The sequence below is a fragment of the Cupressus sempervirens genome, chromosome 9, assembly GCF_028749045.1.
Source record: "Cupressus sempervirens isolate cs-2001-9-10 chromosome 9, ASM2874904v1, whole genome shotgun sequence".
In the NCBI taxonomy this organism is placed as follows: domain Eukaryota; kingdom Viridiplantae; phylum Streptophyta; class Pinopsida; order Cupressales; family Cupressaceae; genus Cupressus; species Cupressus sempervirens.
In genome coordinates, this window is record NC_143126.1 from 679,760,953 (window position 1) to 679,783,276 (window position 22,324).

Genomic DNA, 22,324 nt, shown 5'->3' on the forward strand with positions numbered 1-22,324 from the left:
TTCTTAACAAATAAGGCACTGCTTTTCTCTAAAGTTTCTTGAGATGCTCCCATATCTTGGCAGCTATCTTGCCAAATGGAACCTGAGGGAGTTGATCATCAGCTACGGATAATTTGGGAAGCATCACCGCCTCTCGAATATTCTGATCATATGTATCCTAATCAGTAGCAGCTGCAACCGGACCCTATGTCACAACCAGAAAAATCTGATCAATATTTTGATATTCACAGATTGTTAGCATCCATTGCTTCCACGTGTCATAACTCCAACAATTGATTTTTTATTTCCCTCAAACAAAATATTTGTCAGTGATGACATGGCATTGAAAAACGTAAAAATCTATAAAGGCACATACTTCGAGGAAAAATGTCAAAAGACCTAGAAAAAATGAAGAGGCAACCAAAACATAGTTCAAAAATGCAGGACTATGTTGTCAGATTTTGGATCCGCTAGCTCGAAAATTAAGGCACTCATAAAAACGGACGACAACCCAATTGAGCTCTCGAAAAACCCACCGCAAATTTATAAAAAGAAAATTGGATATAGTACAGAATTTAGGGTTTCAAAGAAAACATAGTCGGCTTCAAGAAGGCTTCAAAAAAATGGTGGATTTTACAAAAAACAAGTCGAAATAGAGCTCGAAAAATCTCGGAAGAGATTGGAAAGGCAAGAGAAGCCCTAGCCAACCAGATTCGAGGCCAAAGAAAGTGCAGACTGAAAAAACATCAATTGTCGTCATTTTTCCAACGTGATTTGAAGAAATCTCACCTGATTTTCAAGCAGAAAATACACGCAATCTCCAAGCATGAGTTGTAGAACCAATGTGCCCAACAACCAAGAACAAGTTGTAGACCAAAAACGACCAAGAATGGTCGGGATTTGCAAAGAAAAACGGCATAGGAAAACCCCACTTGGGATCTATAATAGTCAAATTTTCCTGCCTACAAAGTATCCTGAAAGCTTAATTTCAAAAACAGTAAGGCAAATAGTTTCAAAAAAGAAGTTCTATATTTTTTCGAAAATAATTTAACCTTGCTCTGATACCATATTACAGGAATTAATTGGTAAAATACTTGCTTGATATTAACAGACCAATAGATCAATATATAGATCAATATATACAAATGAATAAACGAGGTTTCCTTAGGAAATGATTGTCAAGAATAGAAACATTCTATTCTAGTTAACGGATAATGTAATGTCCCCTTTTTAATTGTACCTCAAATTGCTCTTAGTTCCAATTTAAAGACTTTTAAATATTTATTTTACACTTGGAATTATATGAAATTTGTAATTATCTTCAAGAAATTCCAATCCTTTAAATATATATAATATAAATTATATTTATAATTATATCAATATAATCTAATTCAACTCCAATGATTCTCCCCTATCGATAAGATTAAAAATAGTAATGCGTCTTGATTATGGTATTGAGTGTAAGCACGGGCATCAAGGAATTCTCGAGCTCCACGTGGTTATAAGACCGGATGTCGCTTGTACCTTTGCGTTGTTCTGCCAGAATGATTGTACCCCTGTACTATTTGATGCGATTAGCTGTATACATTGTTCTCTCAAGTTTGTATCTTTTGTATTCAACGTCCTTCAGTACCTTTGACTACGCTATATCTCCATTGATCTGATGTTGTTCTTATCTTAATGTTTGCTCATGCAACTTGGTGGAGACGTGTACCCTGTCGAAGTTAATAAAAAAACCCGGTGAAGATCATATGAGCTTCGGCGCTGGCTATCCTCGTACCACATTTGTTTGTATCCTTCAATGTGGTCCGGTAGTCGACCTTCGATACAGATCCTGCTCAATGTAGTTTCTGATTATGTATTCTTTCCTATTCCCTTCTTACGGTGGAGATGATCTAATTGATGTGTTTCTCGTCCAATGTGATGTCTTGTCGTGACTAATCTGTTGATGGAACACTGTTCACCCAGTATTGTATCCTTTGTATGGCTTCGTACTCTTCCTTTTTATATTCCTTCTTCCAATCTGATATCCCCCGCCATCCACTTTAACTTCGCATAAATATAATGTAGTATTTGGATTTTGAATGGACATGTCCCCAACAATGCTTAATTAATTATATATTGTATTATGTTTATTTATATTTAAATATCTATATGTAATCTCATCGGTAAGACTATTACTTCTATATTTATATACTCAGACTTTATTATCACTATTGTATCATATTTATTAATAGATACAATATTATATTAAATTAAGTAATTTATTCATTAAATAGTATTTAAATGTGATAATAATTAGATATATTATCGTCTTATTGATTTACATTGTAATTATAACGTTTATTCAATCTATATATATATTGATATTATTATTATGAATAATAATTTCATTATATTCATATAAATAATTAAGTAAAATAAATAGATCATAAATATTTATAGCTTATCAATATTATTTCTTTAGGAATAGTATATGAATTATTATTATATTTTATCCAATAATTATAGGATTCTCTTTAGGAGGGGTCATGACAGATAACTAACAACTAACTAAAAGCTAACTAAATATTAGAAAGATTCTAATATTTACAATAGGTTACAATACATAACCATTAATCAAATTGCTATAGAAACTATCTATTATCATAATACTCCTTATATTGATTTACAAAGACGATGTTTCTTAAATAAACGATCGTAAACTAAACAAGAAAATTGAAAATACTTAATAAACTAAAGTCTAACAAAGATGATCATTATAGAAGCATTATACTATTCTAACAAATCATGCATGCTTCACTTTCACAGATCTGAAACTTAAGTGAAAATTCAAGGCAGCCACTTATCTCAATGCAATGCTTGATAATTTCAAATTTGAAGCCTTCAATGCTTCAAATGTCATGTTGCAAACAAAGATGGTATAAAAATTAAAATTAAAATTAAAAATAGAAAAACAAGAATGGGAATTGTTTTTTCGTGTTTTTATCACATACAAAACCACATATCCAACGAAACCAAAAAAGACAGATGTAAACAAATGCTTCAGATTTCACATATCAAACAAGGAATCAAATAAATATGGATGCAATCACTACTCTTGGAAAAGGGATTCAAAAGTCCTAAGCCTAAAATATATAGAAAAGGTAAGAAACAAATTGCTATGATAGCCCTCGAAGATGGTGATAGCATCTATGGAGGTCAGTTTGACAAGTCAGCAGCCCAACTATTATTTTAAAGTGTAAGTGAGTCCAAATATGTAATAGACAGTAACAGATTGGCATAAAAAGATAGGAGGTATTCGTTGACAAATGATATTATTGGTTTCTAACAATTTTGACCACCTGAATCACAGGCATGAAACAATTACCCAAATGAAAGCTAATTAGGCAGCAAGTCTAACGTATTTATACGATGCCTACCCCAGTCTAAAAGTATGCCACACTACAAGTAACCAAACTCAGAATAAAGCCACAATGGAGTTAGCACAAGGTCCTACGAATGAAAGATGTATTCTCATACCTTCTATGTATCATTTGGCTTTATAGTTCTTGTATTACTTGCTTTGTTTTTTTCCGTTATTATTTGTTTTTTTAAGCTTTCTGTTATGATGCAGATGACAAGGCAAGAGTTTATTCGACTTTACCCGTCCATGAGAAATGAACCTAAGATATGCATGTTTAGGTGCTCCTAAAATTGTACTTTGTCAAATAGCAAGATCTTGAATTCAAATTCTTGTGTAATGTTCCCGCCTAGGTACCTACAGCCGAGCAATAGTGATGAGGTAAGATACACAGTTGTTGGGAGCATGTATAGTAGACTAGCCAACACTTATATGAGCCGTACAGTGTGCAGGAAGAGGGTGTATAGTCAAAACTAGAACTGTACGATAAGACAGGGAAAGACTGTCCGTACGGACTTCCCAAGGCCGTAAGGTGTGTCAACGAAGTATGATGGACAAGGGGTGTACCCGTATGGTAGGCAATAAGGATGATGGTTGTACCGAAGATATTTGTAAGCCGTACGGTAGGCAGTGTAGATGATAGCCATACAGAAGGTATGTGTAAGTTGTACGGTATAGTTGTGAAGTCGTACGGTGAGCTTGGTTGGATTTGGAGATTGTACGGAGGGTAGATTTTGCAGAACGGAAGTGCGATTGAATGTTGGTGAGTTGCAATTGGGGTATGGTTGGAAGATGAGTTCAGTTATGCACCATAAACTATGAATTCCGGATTTATCAAACAAAACCAAACAAGATTGGAGATTTAAAAACGAATAACTTCTAATTTAACATTTTTAAAACAGATGGTGCTCTGATTTGCTAGTCCCGAGCAAAGTATGACATGCAACAACGGAATAGGGTGAGGGTCGAATCCCACCGAAACCAGAATAGCCAAGTAGGGAAGATCTTTCACTTTCGAAATGGCAAACAAAGAACTCCAACAAAAATTCGCAGTACAAAGAAATAATCCAAAATGCATACCTAAAACCACCTACAAGTCATGCTTAAATACCCGTCAGGAAAACTTTCCAAGGGTGTACAAAGATAGCGGACAACGACACAAACTACGAAAACAAAACAAAAATGGGTTTGAAATATATTAAATCAATCGGCCCATTAGCAATAGTTTGATAAATGATTTATTTTATAACAGGAACATTACAGTCCTCCCATCCCAAATGTTGCTTGTCCTCAAGAAAATGCAATGCCAGGTGCTGGAGAATGTGCTCACCCTCCCATGTCGCGTCGTCCAATGGCAAGTGTTTCCACCGCACCAAATATTCCTTCACCGTGCGGTTCTGCAGGGTCTTCTCACGTCTTCTCACGTACTTCGATAATCTCGGTTGGTTCCAATATGAGCTTTCATTCTTCATTGAGTGGTGGAAGGTCTGTAGCTACCATAACGTTCTGCCCCACGGCCTTCTTCAGGCATGAAACATGAAAGACATTATGAATACGGCTTCCCTTCAGAAGCTCCAACTTGTAAGCGACTTCACCAATGTGACGAACTATGCGATATGGGCCATAAAATCATGGCTCTAATTTTTCTTTTCCCTTTTCCTTCAATGAGGATTGTCGATATGGCTAGAGCCTAAGATAAACCAAGTCCCCTACTTCAAAACTCCTCTCCATTCAGTGTCTGTCGATGTACATCTTTTGTTGATTCTGTGCCCATTGTAAGTTTTCCTTCAAGTATCGTAGGATGTCTTGTCCCTCCTGAAACCAGTCCCTCGCCCTTGGTGCACAACTGTCTCCCAGCACTGTGTCGATGAAGGAGAGGGGTCCGTACCCGTACAGAGCTTTGAATGGTGTCATCCCAATGGACATGTGATACATGGTATTGTAACAATATTCTCCTAGGTGTATCCATTTGACCCATGTCTATCGTTATGCCGAAACATAGTTTCAAAGGTAACCTTCGAGCCACTTGTTCACAATCTTCGTTTGTCTGTCTGTCTAAGGGTGGTAGCTAGTACTTGGTGACAATTTTGTCCATGCCAACCGAAACAATTCTGTCCAGAAAACACTGATGAATAGCCCATCTCGATCACTAACAATGTTTCGGGGTAACCCATGCAGACGGAAGACTTCTCTAAAAAGTAGATCGGCAACTTGAGCAATTTGAAAATCTGAGGGGATGGCAAAGAAATGTGTGTACTTTGTCAATCTGTCAACCACTACAAAGATAAAATCTTTTTCGTTCACCTTGGGAAGTCCCCTCATGAAATCCATCGAGATACTTTCCCATTTATGCTCTGGAATTGGCAGAGGTTGCAGTAACCCGACAGGTAGAGTATGTTCAAATTTGTTCTACTTGCAGACCGCACACTCTCTTACATACTGCAATACATCTCCTTTAAGTCCTTTCCATGAAAACCTCTCGCTGAGACTTCTGTAAGTTTTGAGGAACCCTGGCGTCCTGCCAATGGTGAGTCATGTACCTTCTTCAAGATTTTTTGCTTCAATTTGGATTCCGACACTAAAAATATCCGATTCTTATAGTAATGATGTCATCCACCACTTTGCATCGATCATCCTGGGTGTTGCCATCCATTAGCTCATAGGCAATGTGTTTTTGGAATATTCTACAAACAAATGTTCCTTCCAATCAACTGAAATCTACTTTAGCGAGTAGATGGCAAGTTTCCTAAACAAGGCATCTACAACCACATTGTTTTTTCCTTTCACATATTCAATGTCAAAATCAAAAGCCTAAATCTTGCTTACCCATTTTTGTTGCCTCTTGTTTAAGTCTCGTTGCTCCAAAAAACATCTCTAATTATTGTGATCCGTACGAACGACAAACTTGGCACCCACCAGATACTGCGAAACTTGATTAGTGCATGTACGATGACCAACATCTCTTTGTCGTAGATGGAATATAAGCATTCTGCTTGCGTAAACTTCCTACTTTCATAAGCTATGAGGTGTTTATCTTGCATCAGTACCACGCCAATGCCTTCTCTGGATGCGTCACACTCCAAAATGAACGGTCGAGTGAAATCAGGTAATGCAAGTACGGGACAAGTGCTCATTGTTTCTTTCAACTTATCAAAAGTGAGTTGTGTCTTTTCATTCCACTAGAAAGACCCCTTCCTTGTCAGATCTATTAAGGGTGCGTTGAGCTGAGAGAATCCTTTAACGAACCTCTAGTAATAACTGCACAGTTCGAAAAACCCTCGCAAATTCGTAAGTGATTTTTGGGGAGGCCAATCGAGGATAGCCTGAATCTTCTCCTGATGAACTTGAACTCCATATTTACTGACAACATGCCCCAGGTACAATATTTCTATCATACCAAATTCACACTTGGATTGCTTAGCGAACAAAGACTGCCCCTTCATGATCCTTAAGACTTCATCCAAATGCTTCAGGTGCTCCTCCCATATCTTGCTATAAATAAGATCAAAAAATACCAATAAGTACTTACGCGATTGTTTGTTGAAGATGTGATTCATGCATGATTGGAATGTAGCAGGTGCATTTGTTAATCCGAATGGCATGACCAGGAACTCATAATGCCTGTAGTGACAACGAAAGGTCGTCTTTTCCACATCTTCCTCCCTCATGCGGATCTGATGGTATCCAGAAGGGAGATCTATTTTCAAAAAGTAGATTGCGCCATGCAATTCATCCAGTAACTCATCTATCCTTGGAATGGGATATCTATTCTTTATTGTTTTTTTGTTCAACGCACGAAAGTCCACACACATGCGCATCGTCCCCTCCTTTTTGACCAATACCACTGATGACGCGAAAGGGCTAGAACTAGGACAGATCCATCCTTTCTCTAGCAGTTCCTAAATCGTTTTTCGATCTCATCTTTGAATTTCTTGGGATGGCGGTACGATGTGGTTATGACTGGCTTGGCTCCTCCTTCCAACTCGATGGTATGTTCAAATCCTCGATGAGGTGGTATGACAAGAGGAACGTCTATAAAAACTTTATCATGTTTACTCAAAGTAGTATGGAGATCATCATCCTAAGCAAGGGTTCGTTGCCCTTTTATAGGTTCTATTGAGACAAAACAATACGCAGGCCAAGCAACATGACTACGCCGGAAAATTGCCTCCATCCGATGCGCAGAAACCTCCTTCGGACCCTCATTTGCCATTTCGCGGAGAACAACCTTCTTCCCATCCGTAACAAAAGTAAAATACATCTATTTGAAGCTCTGAGTGTATTCATCAAGTGTCTCCATCCACTGTATGCCCAAAATAACCTCCATGTCATCAAGGTCCACTATGAAGAAATCCTTGGTCACCGTGTGATTTGCCATTGTGATACTTAGCTGAGAAACAAGGTGTGTGCAAGGCAGAAGAGTCCCTCTGGCAACCTTGACCTGAAATCCTACGTGTGTCTCCATAGGTCGACCTCTTCGCTTCACCAAAAATGAGTTTATGAAATTCAGAGTGGCTCCGCTGTCAAGCATCACCATAACCATTTATCCTTGAAAGGTTCCCCGTATACGAAAAACTATGCACCTCGGGCTACCAGCTAGAGCAATAGTTCCCCCACAATGTACCAATGCTACAATTCTTTCTATGTGGTTCAAGCTAACCATGTTGGTGTCGTCGTTATGTTGGTTGTCTTCGATAGGTATTTCTTCTTGTTCATCCTCATCATCAGACACGACCTCACTGTAATGGATCTTCCCTTTTTCGAGGCATCTGCGGCCCAGTTCCCAAGGTCCCTTGCAATTGGAACATAGTTTCTTCCTTCGGAGCTCCTTTCTAGTGGCTTTGTCCAATGATGGCTTCTTAGGCAGAGATTTATTATCTTTGTCCCTCGAAAATACCGGCGGTTTGGAATGTGAGTAACTTCGCAAGGACGATGTCGATGATGATGCCATACTTTATGCCTTCTTAATGGCCTCTGACAAGGTGGTAGGATTGAACCCTTTTACCCAACCTTTCAGTGGTTCTGTCAGTCAGTCCATGAAGAGCACTACCTGTCTTCTTTCATAAATGTCTATGATGAAAACAGATAGTTTCTGAAATTCTGCAATGTACTGGTCGACCAACCTAGTTTGTCTCAGCTGTCCCAAATCTTTGAAGTTGAGTTTCGGATCTTTACCATCAAATCGATCTATCAATTTCTTTGTGAATTCCACATAAGTATTTATTTGATCATGCCCCAATGTGATGGTGTCGTGATGCCACCATTCATGCGCAATTCCCTCCAAGTGCAATGCTGCAAATTTAATTGCTTTTTCTGGCATGGGATTAAGCTGCAAGTATCGGCCTTCATTACCCATGCTTGCACAGATATGGAGCCGGATTCGTCAAATGGAGACAAATTTACTTTACTCAACTTCCTTTTAGGATCATCATTAAAATATCCTCTGTTTTTGCCCCCCGAATATCTCATTCTCAGATCTGCATAATTTTTGTAGGATATATCTCCCTCAAAATTCGCATTCTTCCAATCTTCCCTCAACTACTCTTGCATTTCTTCAAAGATTGGTTGTTTCCCTCCGTGTTGTGAAAAAGATGGCATGGAAGGTCAAGAGCGTGTTCAATGAGAGTTTGCTTTACCTGATACCGAATCCGGCTGTGTCCATTTTGTTCACCAGAGATTTCATTGTTTGCCAACTTCTTGAGAGTTTCCTCCATGAGTTGAGTATCATTGCTCTGTGCTTGATTCCTCACAAGCTCCCTCAGTAGTGCCACAAGTTCGGCGGCTATGGGTTCTGGTTCGGCAGCCATTCTATCAATGGAATGTGTTCTTCTTCTCTTTCGGCTATAAACTCTCATTCACTGTCCATAGGCTGGCAAGATCGAAGCTCTAATACCACTGTAATGTTCCCGCCTAGGTACCTACAGTCGAGCAATAATGATGAGGTAAGATACACAGTTGTTGGGAGCACGTACGGTAGACTGGCCAACACTTATATGAGTCGTACGATGTGCAGGAGGAGGGTGTACAGTCAAAACTAGAGTGGTACAGTAGGACAGGGAAAGATTGTCCGTACGAACTTCCCAAGGCCCTACGGTGTGTCAATGGTAAGTACGTTGGACAAGGGGTGTACCCATACAATAGGCATTAAGGATTATGGCCGTATCTGTAAGCCGTATGGTAGTCAATGCGGATGATAGTCGTACAGAAGGTATGTGTAAGCCGTGCGGTAGAGTTGTGAAGCCGTATGGTGAACTTGGTTGGATCTGGAGATTGTATGGAGGGTAGAGTTTGCAAAATGGAAGAGCGACTAAATGTTGGTGACTTGGAGTTGGGGTATGGTTGGAAGATGAGTTCAATTATGCACCATAAACTATGAATTCCGGATTTATCAGACGAAACCAAACAAGATTGGAGATTTAAACATGAATAACTTCTAATTTAATATTTGCCAACAGATGGTGCTCCGATTTGCCAATCCCGAGCGAAGTATTACATGCAACAACAGAATAGGGTGAGGGTCGAATCCCACAGAAACCGGAATAGCCAAGTAGGGAAGATCTTTCACTTCCAAATGGCAAACAATAGAGAACTCCAACAGGAATTCGCTTACCAATCCAAAATGCATACCGAAAACTACCTACAAGTCGTGCTTAAATACCCGTTGGGAAAACTTTCTGAGGGTATACAAAGATAGTCGACGGCGACACAAACTACGAAAACAAAACAAAATGGGTCCAAGATATATTAAATCAATCAGCCCATTAACAATAGTTTGATAAATGATTTATTTTATAATAGGAACATTACATCTTGAGCCCAAACAACCAAATTTCCAAACTGAGGCCACTACAAATTTCAAGACTTTGATAATCACATCGGAAATTATTTCATTTTCGGAAGACTATATTTCCACTATTTTCGTCAAAAGCTCAAACTCTCACCTCTTTTTGTTTTCATTGTTAGTTATGTGTCTTTCCTTAGCTTCTGAGACTTCCCCTTGTGAAATTAATCAATGATACCTTAAAATTATTTTCTTTCAAAGTTCTCAAGGGTTAACACTTTTCCTCAAACTTACACTCGCCATGGGCTTTTTAAAGTAACTATGATCTTTGACTTAATTTCCCCTTCTTAGGCTAATTGTGGGATTGAAGAGAGACTATTATCTTTGATTAAATTTAAGTTGTCTTACATTTCTATTTTTGAACAACTTTAATTAATTATTTGATTTTTAAAAATGAGCTTGTGCATTAAAGTGGCTGTTGAGGGACCCGAAGTAAATTAAAATTAAGGGGGTCACCTTACATGAGAGAAAAAAAAAATTCTGGAAAGTTCATAGCCAGGATATAAAGGAGTTCTAAAAGGTTAGTACATCTTTGGTCGTTTGTCATACTTCTCATTGTGAACTTTGAGTCGCATGTTCAACGTAGAACCCTAAGACGAAAGCTCTAATGGTATTTGGGTTTAGAGATGAAAGATCTCTTCCTAGTCAAGTTGCTCGTGGAATTCGTGTAGATTTCACAGTTGGGTGTGATAGTTCAAGAACGAAAACTATTTCAGGTTCAGGGTGTTCTCCTGAAGAATAATATAATATATTGGAGGTTTACAGGAAAACAATACATTATTGGGTAGCTGAGTTTGAGGTGGAAAAACACATTGAAATTGATTTTAAGATTTTGCTATCATCAAGGAATGCTAGGTGTTGATTGTTGGACACTATAATTTAGTTATTTGTTAAGATCGGCACTCTCAACTTTTATTTTTTTGGTTGGTAAGCACTCTCAATTGTTGAACATGAGAACATAGAAGGAAAAACTTGGGAATCATGTGTCAAAGATAGGCATAAAGACATATGATTCCTAGTTTCAAGTCTGGGCACAACCTACATAAGCTCCTCTAGGAAATCATAGGAACTTGTGAGCCATTTTCTGTTGAATGCCACATATCCTAGACACAAAGCATTGCATTCTATGTAGGTATCGTGGCATCTGCAGGAGAATTTCAAAGTTCATAGAATGATTATGGATTGTAGGTGATCTTATTCAAAAGATAGAATTTTGATAGTTTGTAGATTCCAACTATCTCTTGTAGTTTCTAAAGTATTGACGTGCAAATCTTAATAGCAGAGAATCATCCATATATTTGATGGGATGTGACTTCTAACTTGTATTTGCTCATTCTAAACAACCAAGATATTTTACCTCATCTGAATTTCAATAAAACTGGTGCTGGGAGCATTCGATAATTATAAAACATTTCATACAATAAAACATCATCGCTGCACGTTGGACTTGAAGAAGGGCATCTTTTAACACAGAGCATTGACAGCCTGTATCCTATGTACAAGAATCGTTTGACTCTTATCTATTCCCAATACATAACAACTTTCCACACAATATCTGACGAGAAACAAATGGCACAAAAAGATCATGCCATTAAGATAGTGCACTCATCCTGAACTTAAGTAGCCTCCATCAACCACAACCAATGAAGTGGAATTTTCACAATCCTAGACAAAATTCTAGTTACTGAGCACCATGATGAGCATGTCTTCAATTTGAATTGTTAACAAACAGTCCCATAGTGTGCAAATGAATTGTGACAAATAAACAGAAAATTCAAATTGACCATGGGAAACTAATCATTAAATCAGTTATTGAAAATACAAATGGGCCTGATCTCCTTTCTGCAATTTTATGTATGCTAAACAGCTAATGTTTAATTAGCTAGTGGGAGAAAGGGCTCAAACGATAGAGCACACTATTAAGATATGATATATCCATGTTTGAGCTTGTCTGCAGAGATATACTCCCAGCAGAGTAAACACACCCGCCACCAAAATGAGCTAGAAGTTTAACAAAAGAATGGAAAATACAAAGGAAATGGACACAACTGCACCAGAAGCCACTAGATTAAGATTGATAGTGCGTCTAGAGAGAATCCAGGTGCCTTGGATCAAAAATTCAACAAATATTCCGAATGTGAAACATTAAGACAGATTATCATTGAAGCATAAGAGCATTGATCAAGGCACCCAGCAGTGGAAGAGAAAAGCGCTCTCAAAAGCACCTGTTATGTTAAATTATTCTACTCATAGTTTCCTTGCTGCTTTGGAATTTGACCTTCCTTCCTCTCAGAAGAAAACAGATAATTTGATTACTGAAAGAATGGACAGTTTCTTTCCGGGTAAACTATATGACAGTGATACTTTTGTTACTCAGTTGCAATGGAAATAATGGTACTAAGTTTTTTGATATATCTAATAAACAGCTTTATAATATGATGAAGGATGACTCTGTTGTTATTAGCAGCAGTAACCAGACTTGGGGTCTCGACTGGTCTATTTTTTTCTGTTATGTTATTTTTTATCTTTTTTGGCATTCTCCTGTGGAGCCTAAGAAAAATTGTCTCAGATGGTTGCTTATTCCCAAAAAGTTGGCTGTTGGGTCTGTCCTGCCCTCTGTTGGTATTCAACCCTTGATAGATAGATAGATAAAATTTTAATGTCCACGAGGCCAAAAATAGCCTATGGGACAGCAAGACAACTCAAGCAGACTTAAGTAGCGCTGTTCGCCTCTTGTGTAGACTAATGATGAGCCCCCCCAATTGCTCAATGTACTCTTCGTTGAACAGGTTATGCCAAGAACTGTCACATATAGTATCCGCAAACTTATCCCTGCTATCCTTGTAGGCCTCACATTCTAGAATAAAGTGCTGTTCAGTTTCCACTTTCCCAGAATTGCAAAATCTGCAAATTCTCTCTTCCCAAGCCTCCTTTGGCCTCTTCCAACGCCCGGTCTCACAACGAAGTTGGTGAGAGTTGGTTCTCAGCTGAGCAATAAGAATTTTAGCTCTCCAAGAAATGTTGGCTCCTATGTACACTTTTTCGAGTTGATCACAAGTGGGGTTGAACTCATTTATATAATATAGTTTCTTCCTCCCAATCTCGCTTCCCCAATTTCTCTTGTAGAATTTCTCCATAACAAAGACCTTTATTTCTTTATTACTTGTGGGGCACATATTGAAATGAATATTCCATTTACTCATCCACTTGATGTTTTGTTGCATCCATGTCCTTTTTCGCTTACATAGTGTGTCACTAAAGACAACTTTCGGCCATCTATCCTCTTCCATTTTTTCGATTCTTTTTAGATAGCTTAAAAGGCGAACCATAGCAAGTGCCTCAATAGGCGCAGCCCCCATTTCACTTAGCATGATGTCATATGGAACAGTGCTTTTAATTTTAAACTTGCTTGTAATCAAGCGCTTTTGGATTCCTTCGATTTGTTTCCATTGTGCTATAGTAGTGCTGCTGGCCCATAATTCACACCCATAAAGAACAACTGGCAGCACAAGAAGACCAAACAAGGTTTGAATAGTTTTCCAATCCCACAACTCCGCTTCACGGCACCTATTCTGAAGAGCGTAGAAAGCCTTCCATCCACCTAATGTCCTTTTATACCTGCAGCTAGACCAGCTTAGTTTTTTGTTGAAATCGATGCCAAGGTATTTATATTCCGCAACTTCTTCGAGAACACTTCCATTGTAATAAAATTCATGTTGATGCTGTTTTTTATTATTAGAGAAAATCATAACCTTGGTTTTGCTGATATTGACTTGCATCCCCACCATTCTACAAAAGCGCTCAAGAGAAGATAGATGGTCTTGCAAACCACAAGCAGATTTGGCAATTAAAATGAGGTCGTCCGCATATAGGAGTAGCTTTATAACAAATTCCCCTAGCTGAATGCCTTCACGCTCTTGCGTGTTTAACCACTCTTCCAGTTTGTCAATATATAAACCAAATAAAGTAGGGGATAAAGGGCAGCCCTGTTTGACCCCGATATCGCTCCTAAAACATTCTGAAATGCCATCTGAAGTTCTGATTTTGACTTTCACCTCTTCGTACATTCTATGAGCAACAGCTCTGAGATGCCTAGGAATCCCCAATTCTTCCATCCTCAACCAAAGCTTGTCTCTCGGAACGGTATCAAAAGCCTTTTTGAAGTCAACAAAGCAACAAAAAACCTCTTCTTTTTTCTCCCACTCTTTTTCAATAATGTGTCTCAGAGTGACACAGTGATCCACTGTCGAGTGCTTTGGCCTAAAACCAGCTTGCCCTTTAGCACGTTTATGATTTTCTTCTGCCCATTTGCTGATCCTAGTTTCTATCATACTGCCAAAAAGTTTAGCAAAGAGGGGATTGATCATTATAGTCCTGTAGTTGGAGGGATTGTTAACATCGCCACTCTTAAAAAGTGGTATTGCAAGGCTGATTGTCCAATCTTTCGGAAACCCTTCCTGGCAGATTTTGTTGAAGATTTCAGTGATGTGCGGTGCAAGAGTTTTCATACCCCACTTCAAATATTCAGCTTGAAGCGCAACAAGGTCTTTTGCTTTGCCTCCACCCAACTTCTTAATCCCTGTCTCTATCTCTTGCACAGTAAAAATATTTGTGGTATCATTGACCAAAGGTGGCTGTCCCACTCCACCCTCTTGTTCATAAAGTTTCTTAGCATAATCAAACCATTGGGTGGCAGTAATATTATTTTCAGTTTGCTTCCTCCTTGGTTGAAGTTCTTTCCAAAAACGTTTGGGGTTATTTCTGCCCAAGAAAATTAGCTCCTCTCTCCTTGTGGACATAAAATCGATTTTTTTCTTCTTTAGGATCTGTTTGTAGGTCTTAATGCCAAGGTTAGTTTTATTTGACTCCCTTAGATTTCTCCTAGCCCTCTTGCATTCCTTATCAAACCATGCATTGGCTGGAAAACAATTAGTTTCAGATTTTCTATTTTTTGCTCTCTTGCATTTTGAAAGAGCCTTGTGAATCAGATTTGATAAATCATGACTATTAACACCATGCTTATACATAGGGTGTGATGTGCTCTCTTTGCAATTGCCCTGAAACTTTTGAGCATCTTTTCCTTGAGTGCAAATTCGCTGTTAAGGTCTGGTCATTATTTTTTGAGGTCAATTTCGTGGGATGGTCATGTTAATCTTTTGTGGCATGAGATCCTGGCTGGTTATGTTGATACTTTTGATCTCAAAATGAACAAGTTCCGGTTTACCTAATCTATTGAAATGCTTTGGTATCTTCGGAAAAAGAGCAATGAAGAGGTTTTTCAAAAAAGCAGCAGGGATCTTCCTGAGTTTAATTTTAAACTCATATTTTTTAACATAATGTCACAGATTTCTGCTGTTCTAGAGATCCCGAAGGACAGATTCATGATCTCGGTCAGAGAAGGTGCAGTGATCATTTACAAAGAGGACATCCAATCTGCACGTTTTTTTGATACTCATCAAGACATGCTCGATCAGAAAGAACTGGACTCACTGAACCAATATACTAAGGAAAAAGGTATTGACATAAAGAAATAGAATGAGGCCATTAGAGAAAAGTCGGATCGTTCTGGCCCAAGCTGGGAGGTCACTCCATACACTCCTCAGAGTGTGGATCCCCCTCTTGGGGCTTATGACTGTGATAGTGCCCACTCCAGCAACAACGTCCTTGGTGCTAGGGACACTTAACTTCTTTGCCTTCTTACCTGTTTTGTGAACATTTTGGTCATCTATTAGTTTTCCACAGAAATGTCTCTCCTGGTAAGTTGATTTAGTGCCTTGATGGGTCTCAATGATAAGTAGGATACACACCACTTAAAGGGACAAAAATTTGCACATTACTCAACTTTTGGGGAAGGGGCATATTTCTGCGACAGAGTGCTTACTTAAAAATGTATGTAAACACAACACTAAAAAGAAGGTTTCGAGATAGGTCTCATTTTAACAAGCAATTGAATTGACAGGTACCATTTGTTGTTTTGACAGCAATATAGAGAACAATTTTGAATTTTTTAAGAAACGATAAGATAAGATGTGGCTTTCAAGCAATTGGCCTTGTACATTGTTTGCATGGATCCTTGATCTTTGGTTTTTTGGGCAAGACTCGCTGTGTAATTAATCTCTTCCATGACATTCCCTTCAGGTTTCTCTATCAATATTATTAATTATTCTTCGATTTTTAACTGTCCACAAAACACTTATTGTTTTTTTTTTTTAAGAAATTGCTGTTGTACACCCAGATACTATATTTTACGTTAGGATGCTTATTTCATGCTCGCATGTTTTGTAAGTGGGCTGAACAACAAAAAAACCAAGTACTTTCTAACTTCTTAAGAGAGTATATATCCTTTGAAGACAACTTTGATCTCCAATGAAATACTTTAGTCGCTACGAAGCATGTTCATACCTAACCTTTCAAAATAGAGAGAGAGTGGTCTTGCATCTTATTTTAACAACATTCAACTTATCCACTATAGTTGGCGTTACCATCATTAATTCTCAAGGTTACAGACTGCGATTGCCTAAAACATGGAAACGAAACAATTCCTAAAAGGGAATGTACCAACTTGGTTATTCAATATTCGCAACCAATACATAGGTAAAGCGAATGAATTATCCGCAAGAAAGGGTTTTTTTCTAAACAATGCACGTTGGGTACATTTATTAGAGAACACTGACTCGTAGCACAATTTCCCAAGGAGTTATCATTAAATAATTCAACTATTACCTGTTCGTAGCAAATAACTATAAACAATTAGCAGTGAATAATTCAAGCATACCCTCCAGGAAAAAGCATTTACCGCAGCCATTTTGTCGAAAATTTAAACAACCAGTTATCAAAACTTCAAAATTAAAAAAGCAGAGGAATGTACAAGAAAAATATCATAAAATTCTATGGGCACTGCAGACAGCTAAGTATATTATGAATTTGCAGCAATCGAGTCAAAATTTTAATCCAGCTAATACTTTTATTACAGAAATACGCGAATACTAACCCATGAGAGCCTCGGAACCCAAACCAGCTCCAGATCCAATGTATCTGCGTAAGTTGCGAACCCAGGGCATCGACGAAGCTTGGGAAATCTTCTTCGAGAGGCCGTCATTGCCCTCGCCATCACTAGATCCGCTGTACATGTTGCCTGGCTTTCCTTTCTCACGTACTATTTACCCAAAAGGCATTATAATGCAAATTCCTATGCACCTGAACAAAATATAAAACAAAATCAGAAAGAAAAATGTTACAACAATATAGCCCGAGCTGCAGAATTGGAAAGTAAAATCAACACAAGATGAAGCATAATTCAGCCATTTTTTTTCATCATTCAAAACCTAGAATTTCGAAACATGGTTGATTAAGTAAATTTACAGAGAGCTGTATGTACTTTATTCCTCTAGTCCAAGGCTTCCGTTGGCCTCTTCCTCTTCTTCCCTCGTTCTCCAGAAATGGTGCCTGATTCCTTTTTCGAAAATATAGACGCTCTCGGAAAGTAGACCCCCATATGACTTGACTTAGCAGCCACTGTTCAAATATTTTCGAAGCTTTTTTCCATCAGTTTAAAATATTTGACCAAAAAAACAAAATAAACAATTTAACATTCTGCAACGGAAAATTGTATTCGTTAGTTTGTCGATTAAATTGTGTTGTAGATTTTTATTGTGGTTAAATTGCTTTGTTTTATTCAGATCAAAACCTCGATCGAGTCCGAGAATAAAACAGAAAAATGCATAATAGAAATAATAATAATAAATAAATAGAAAATTAAACAAATGTCATATGGTGTCGTAAGTTATAATAGTATAATTAGATAATAGATTAATTAGATAAAATACATTAAATCTAATAATTAATAATTGACAAGTTGTATGTAGTGGCTTATATTTGCTTAAAATTGTAATAATGTTAATTTACTATAATTTAATCAATATTTTTTAGATTTAAAAAAATATCTTCATACGTACATATTTAAATATTTGAAGAATAATAATTTCTAAAAAAAATTATAATTAAAAAAATATCATAGTAATTTTAGAATTCATTTATTTTCTTTAAATTATTAAGATTAAAAACAATTATCATTCAAACTACATATATCAAATAATAGTTTCTAACCTAAAAATATTTTTGAATTTATAATATGTAACTATTATAGATAAGTTTTATGAATTTGATATAAGTCTTATGTGTTTCATATTTTATATATTTCATCCTTAAATGGAAATCCACTTCTATAAGACTCAAATAATATGAGCCAATCAAACTAAAGTAAAATATTTTTCATTATTTTAGAAATTAGGATTTGACAAATAAACATTAGAAAGAATAAAGGATTAACTTAATTATAAAAATACTTACATTTCATTGGTTGAAGTACGAAGAATTAATCACTCATTATGCACAAGTGATTGCAATAGTATGTGCCTTCGGGCAAATACAATAATTATAAGACAATGATTGATATTGATAATGTATAATATAGTTTAATTTTAATTTTAATATTTTCATAATATTTGAGATGTTAAAAACTCTTATATTCAATTTATAATTTTTAAAATTAATCATTATATTTTATAAATTGTTAGCAATTAAAGTATTAATATTTTGAAAATGTATTAAAATATGTTTGATCTATTTCATATTTTCATATATTCTTACCAAAAATATCGCCTCATAATATGGGTATGCTACATGGAAATCTACCCTATACGACCCCAAAGGTATAATTTTACAGATTTTAAAAATTAAAAATCTCTCATATATACATTAGAAAAAATTTTAAAAGGAACTTCAAAATAAAAATATTGAAATGTAATTGGTTGAAATAAATAAAATTAATCACAACTTAAGTAGAACTAATTGCAATAATATATTGCCTATAACAAATACAGTAGAAGTTATTGGTGAGCTGGAGTCCCTGCCCTTTTAGAATTAAAGTGAAAAATGAAAACTAAATTAAACCTCTGAAATGGAAGCCTGGAAACAAGGTAAAACAATAATTGTATAAGTATTAATTAAATTTTAACTTATGAAATTAAATGTTGAGTATTATAGTGTCATACTAGTTGATATAGTATGTAGTGAAAATGGATGATAAGACGAATAGTTAAAATAACTTATATATTCTAAAATAGTAGCTAAGCATGTCTGAATGTTTAAACAAGGTAAAACAATAATTAATGTCGATAGGCATTCTACAATGATAGAATGGGTGGAGTGGGATGGTGTTTCCTTACCTGGTAATTTTCTTTTATGTTTCTATAAATCTTCTCCCCTAGAACATAAGCAAGTTCCTCTCTATCTCTAAAAATTCTATTGTTTCTTTCCTTCCAAACTCCCCAACAAAAATGAGGCAAAGTATAGGTGCTTAAATCTTGCAAATCTGAACCTTTGAACATACTTATCCAATGACAAAAGAAATCCAAAAGATTGCCTGGTTTGCACCAGTTTACCCCAAAATTCTTAGTTATGTTATCCCAGACCTCCCTTGAGAAAGGACAATGGATAAACATATGATTGACCGATTCCATCTGGTTTTTACAAAGGATACATCTATTAGGCATAATATAACCTATTTTTATTAAATTGTCCTGAGTAAGAATTTTGTCTTGCAACGCTAGCTATTAAAAAATATTGATCTTTGGGATAAGACCAGGTAACCAAGTTTTCGCCCAAGGGGGTTCCTCTTTCAGACTCGAAAGGGAGTTATAGCCCGAAGCCACTGAGTAACAACCATTAGGATTGTCTCCCCATATAACTTCATCCCTTTTCTTGTTAATAACCATTAGAATTCAGCATTGTCATTATCGGCTTGAGATCCTCAGAGATGAAAGACAAGTCTCTCCACCCCTAGTCTATTCTATAATCACTAACTTTCAAACCAAATTGCCTAATACAATCATTAGCCCAGATTTCAAAAATAGGATTATTAATAAGAGGACCTTGAAACAACCAATTATCAGTTCAAAAGAGAATATCCTCCCCATTGCCCACTTTCCAAATACCCTTAGCCTTGGCCAGGTCTCTTGCCTTAAGAATACCATTCCAAATAGCAGACCCATTCGAGATGTCCTCATTGTTTAGCAAGAACTAAATAGAAGGTCTTCTGATGTACTTGTTAACAAAGATATCTCTCCATTCCCCAGTACTATAAAAGATGCGCCAGATCTATTTAGCTAAGAGAGCCATATTGAGATGCTTTAATTTCGTGATACCCAATCCACCATAGCACTTAGGGAGACAAACATTATCCCAAGCCACAAGTGGATATCTTTTTTGACCTTCAAGACCTGACCACAAAAAATCCCTCTGAATCTTTTCCATTTTCTCTGCAAATTTAACTAGAATCCCAAAAAGGCTCAAGGCATACATTGGGAGGTTCTGAAGAGTGGATTTAAACAAAAGGCATTTGCCTACTTGACTAAGAGAAGCCCCTTTCCACCCCACCAGCTTCTTGCTGAACCTATCAATGATCCCATTCCAGAAGGATTCAAGAGGCTTAGCACCAAAAGGGAGTCCAAGATAAGTGGAAGGAAGCTTTCCCACTCCACACCTTAGGATCCTCACAATTTTTCTCTACCTATCCTTTGGAGTATTAATGAAGAAAACTGAGCTTTTTTTCCCAATTAATAAGTTGTCCAGATCCTCTAGTATACAAATCTAGAATCTTCTTCATAACCTTAACCTCCTTGACTGAAGCTTCCCCTCCCATTATAGTGTCATCCACAAACTATTGATGGGAAAAAGGATCACACCTAGAGGATGATTTAATCCCTTTTAGCCTTCCTTCTTGTTTGTTCTTCTCAATTAACCTTCCAATACATTCTGCCAAAATAATGAACAAAATAGGGGAGAGGGGGTCCCCCTGTCTAAGCCCTCTCGTAGGTTTGAAAAAATTAGAAGGAGCACCATTTACAAAAATAGCAAGAGAAGAAGTAGAAATAAGCTAAGAAATAAGCTTACAAACTTTCTGATCAAAGCCAAAAGTCTGGAGCACCGAACCAAGGAAAGACCAGTCGACTCAATCATAAGCTTTTGAAAGATCTAGTTTGAGAAGCATTCCATCTCTTTTTCCAACTTCCATAGAATGGATAACTTCATGCACCATCATGATCAAATCCAAAATCTATCTTCCAGGGAAAAATCTCGTATGTTGCTGAGATATGATCAAAGGAAGAATTTTAAGCATTCTAGAGGTGAGCATCTTTGAGATAATCGTGTAGAAAGAGTTACACAAACTGATAGGTCTAAATTTATCCAAAGAGTCAGCCCTTGGAATTTTAGGAATGAGGACCCAAAAAGTAGAATTAATCCCTTTTAGAATGCTTCTTGCTCCAAAGAATTTTTGAACAGCCTTCACCACATCTTCCATAACCACCTGCAAGTAAATTTGGAAAAAGAAGGTAGGAAACCCATCGGGGCCCAGGGACTTATCTGTAGGTAGGGAAAAAAGAGCTTCTCTGACTTCATGCACGTTTGGTAATAGCCCTCAACGTTTTATTATGGTTGGGTCAAATAATCTACAAAATACATGAGACAATTTCATTATGATCTGACTTTGATAACAAGGGATCCCAGGACAAAAGAGAGGAGAAAAAGGAAACAACCTCAGTAGAAATATCATTCTCTTTTGTCAACAGATCCTGCCCCTTTTGTAACCCTGAAATTCTATTATTAGCTCTATTGGTGTAAATACGTATTTACTATTTACACTTACTTAAGTTTACTTAGGTTAATGCATTATTTTATTATTTTATTTTGTGAGACACTTAGGAGTTTGTGCACCTTTTTTAGATGTCATGTTGACAACATAGGAGTATGCAACTATATTTTAGCACATGGTGTTTACAACACTGATTTGTGTGTCACACCCTTGTAGGCTTATCCTCTCATCACCGCACTTACTTCCGTGCTTAATGGAGGATAACCCATATCTAGTGGACATGTGCCTAATTGTATGGCATATCATGTAGCTGAATATGAGACATTCTAGATGTATCTCAAAGGCCTTTATATACAGGCACTCCTAGTGTGCTTTCATATGGCATATTGAATATATCGTCATTCTGATCATACTCTCTCTTTCTGGTCTACAGTTGTGCTTGTGTTTG

At 36.9% G+C, this 22,324-nt stretch overlaps 1 protein-coding gene across 2 annotated transcripts in view; it reads right to left on the bottom strand.

Moving 5' to 3' along the window:
• The window catches only part of LOC149540558 (putative serine/threonine-protein phosphatase 2A regulatory subunit B'' subunit TON2), a 148,592-nt gene extending 130,932 nt beyond the window's left edge, over positions 1-17,660 (bottom strand). The window contains exons 1-2 of one of the 2 annotated variants that reach the window (XM_089801639.1): positions 17,602-17,660; positions 17,215-17,420 (exon numbers count right to left, since the gene is read on the bottom strand). In XM_089801639.1, coding sequence (XP_089657765.1) covers positions 17,215-17,353 — 139 coding nt within the window. In that variant the 5' untranslated portion in view covers positions 17,354-17,420; positions 17,602-17,660. Of the gene's footprint in view, positions 1-17,214; positions 17,421-17,585 lie in introns of both variants that reach the window. The other variant, XM_089801640.1, reaches the window with a different exon arrangement.
• Between the last annotated feature and the right edge of the window lie 4,664 nt (positions 17,661-22,324).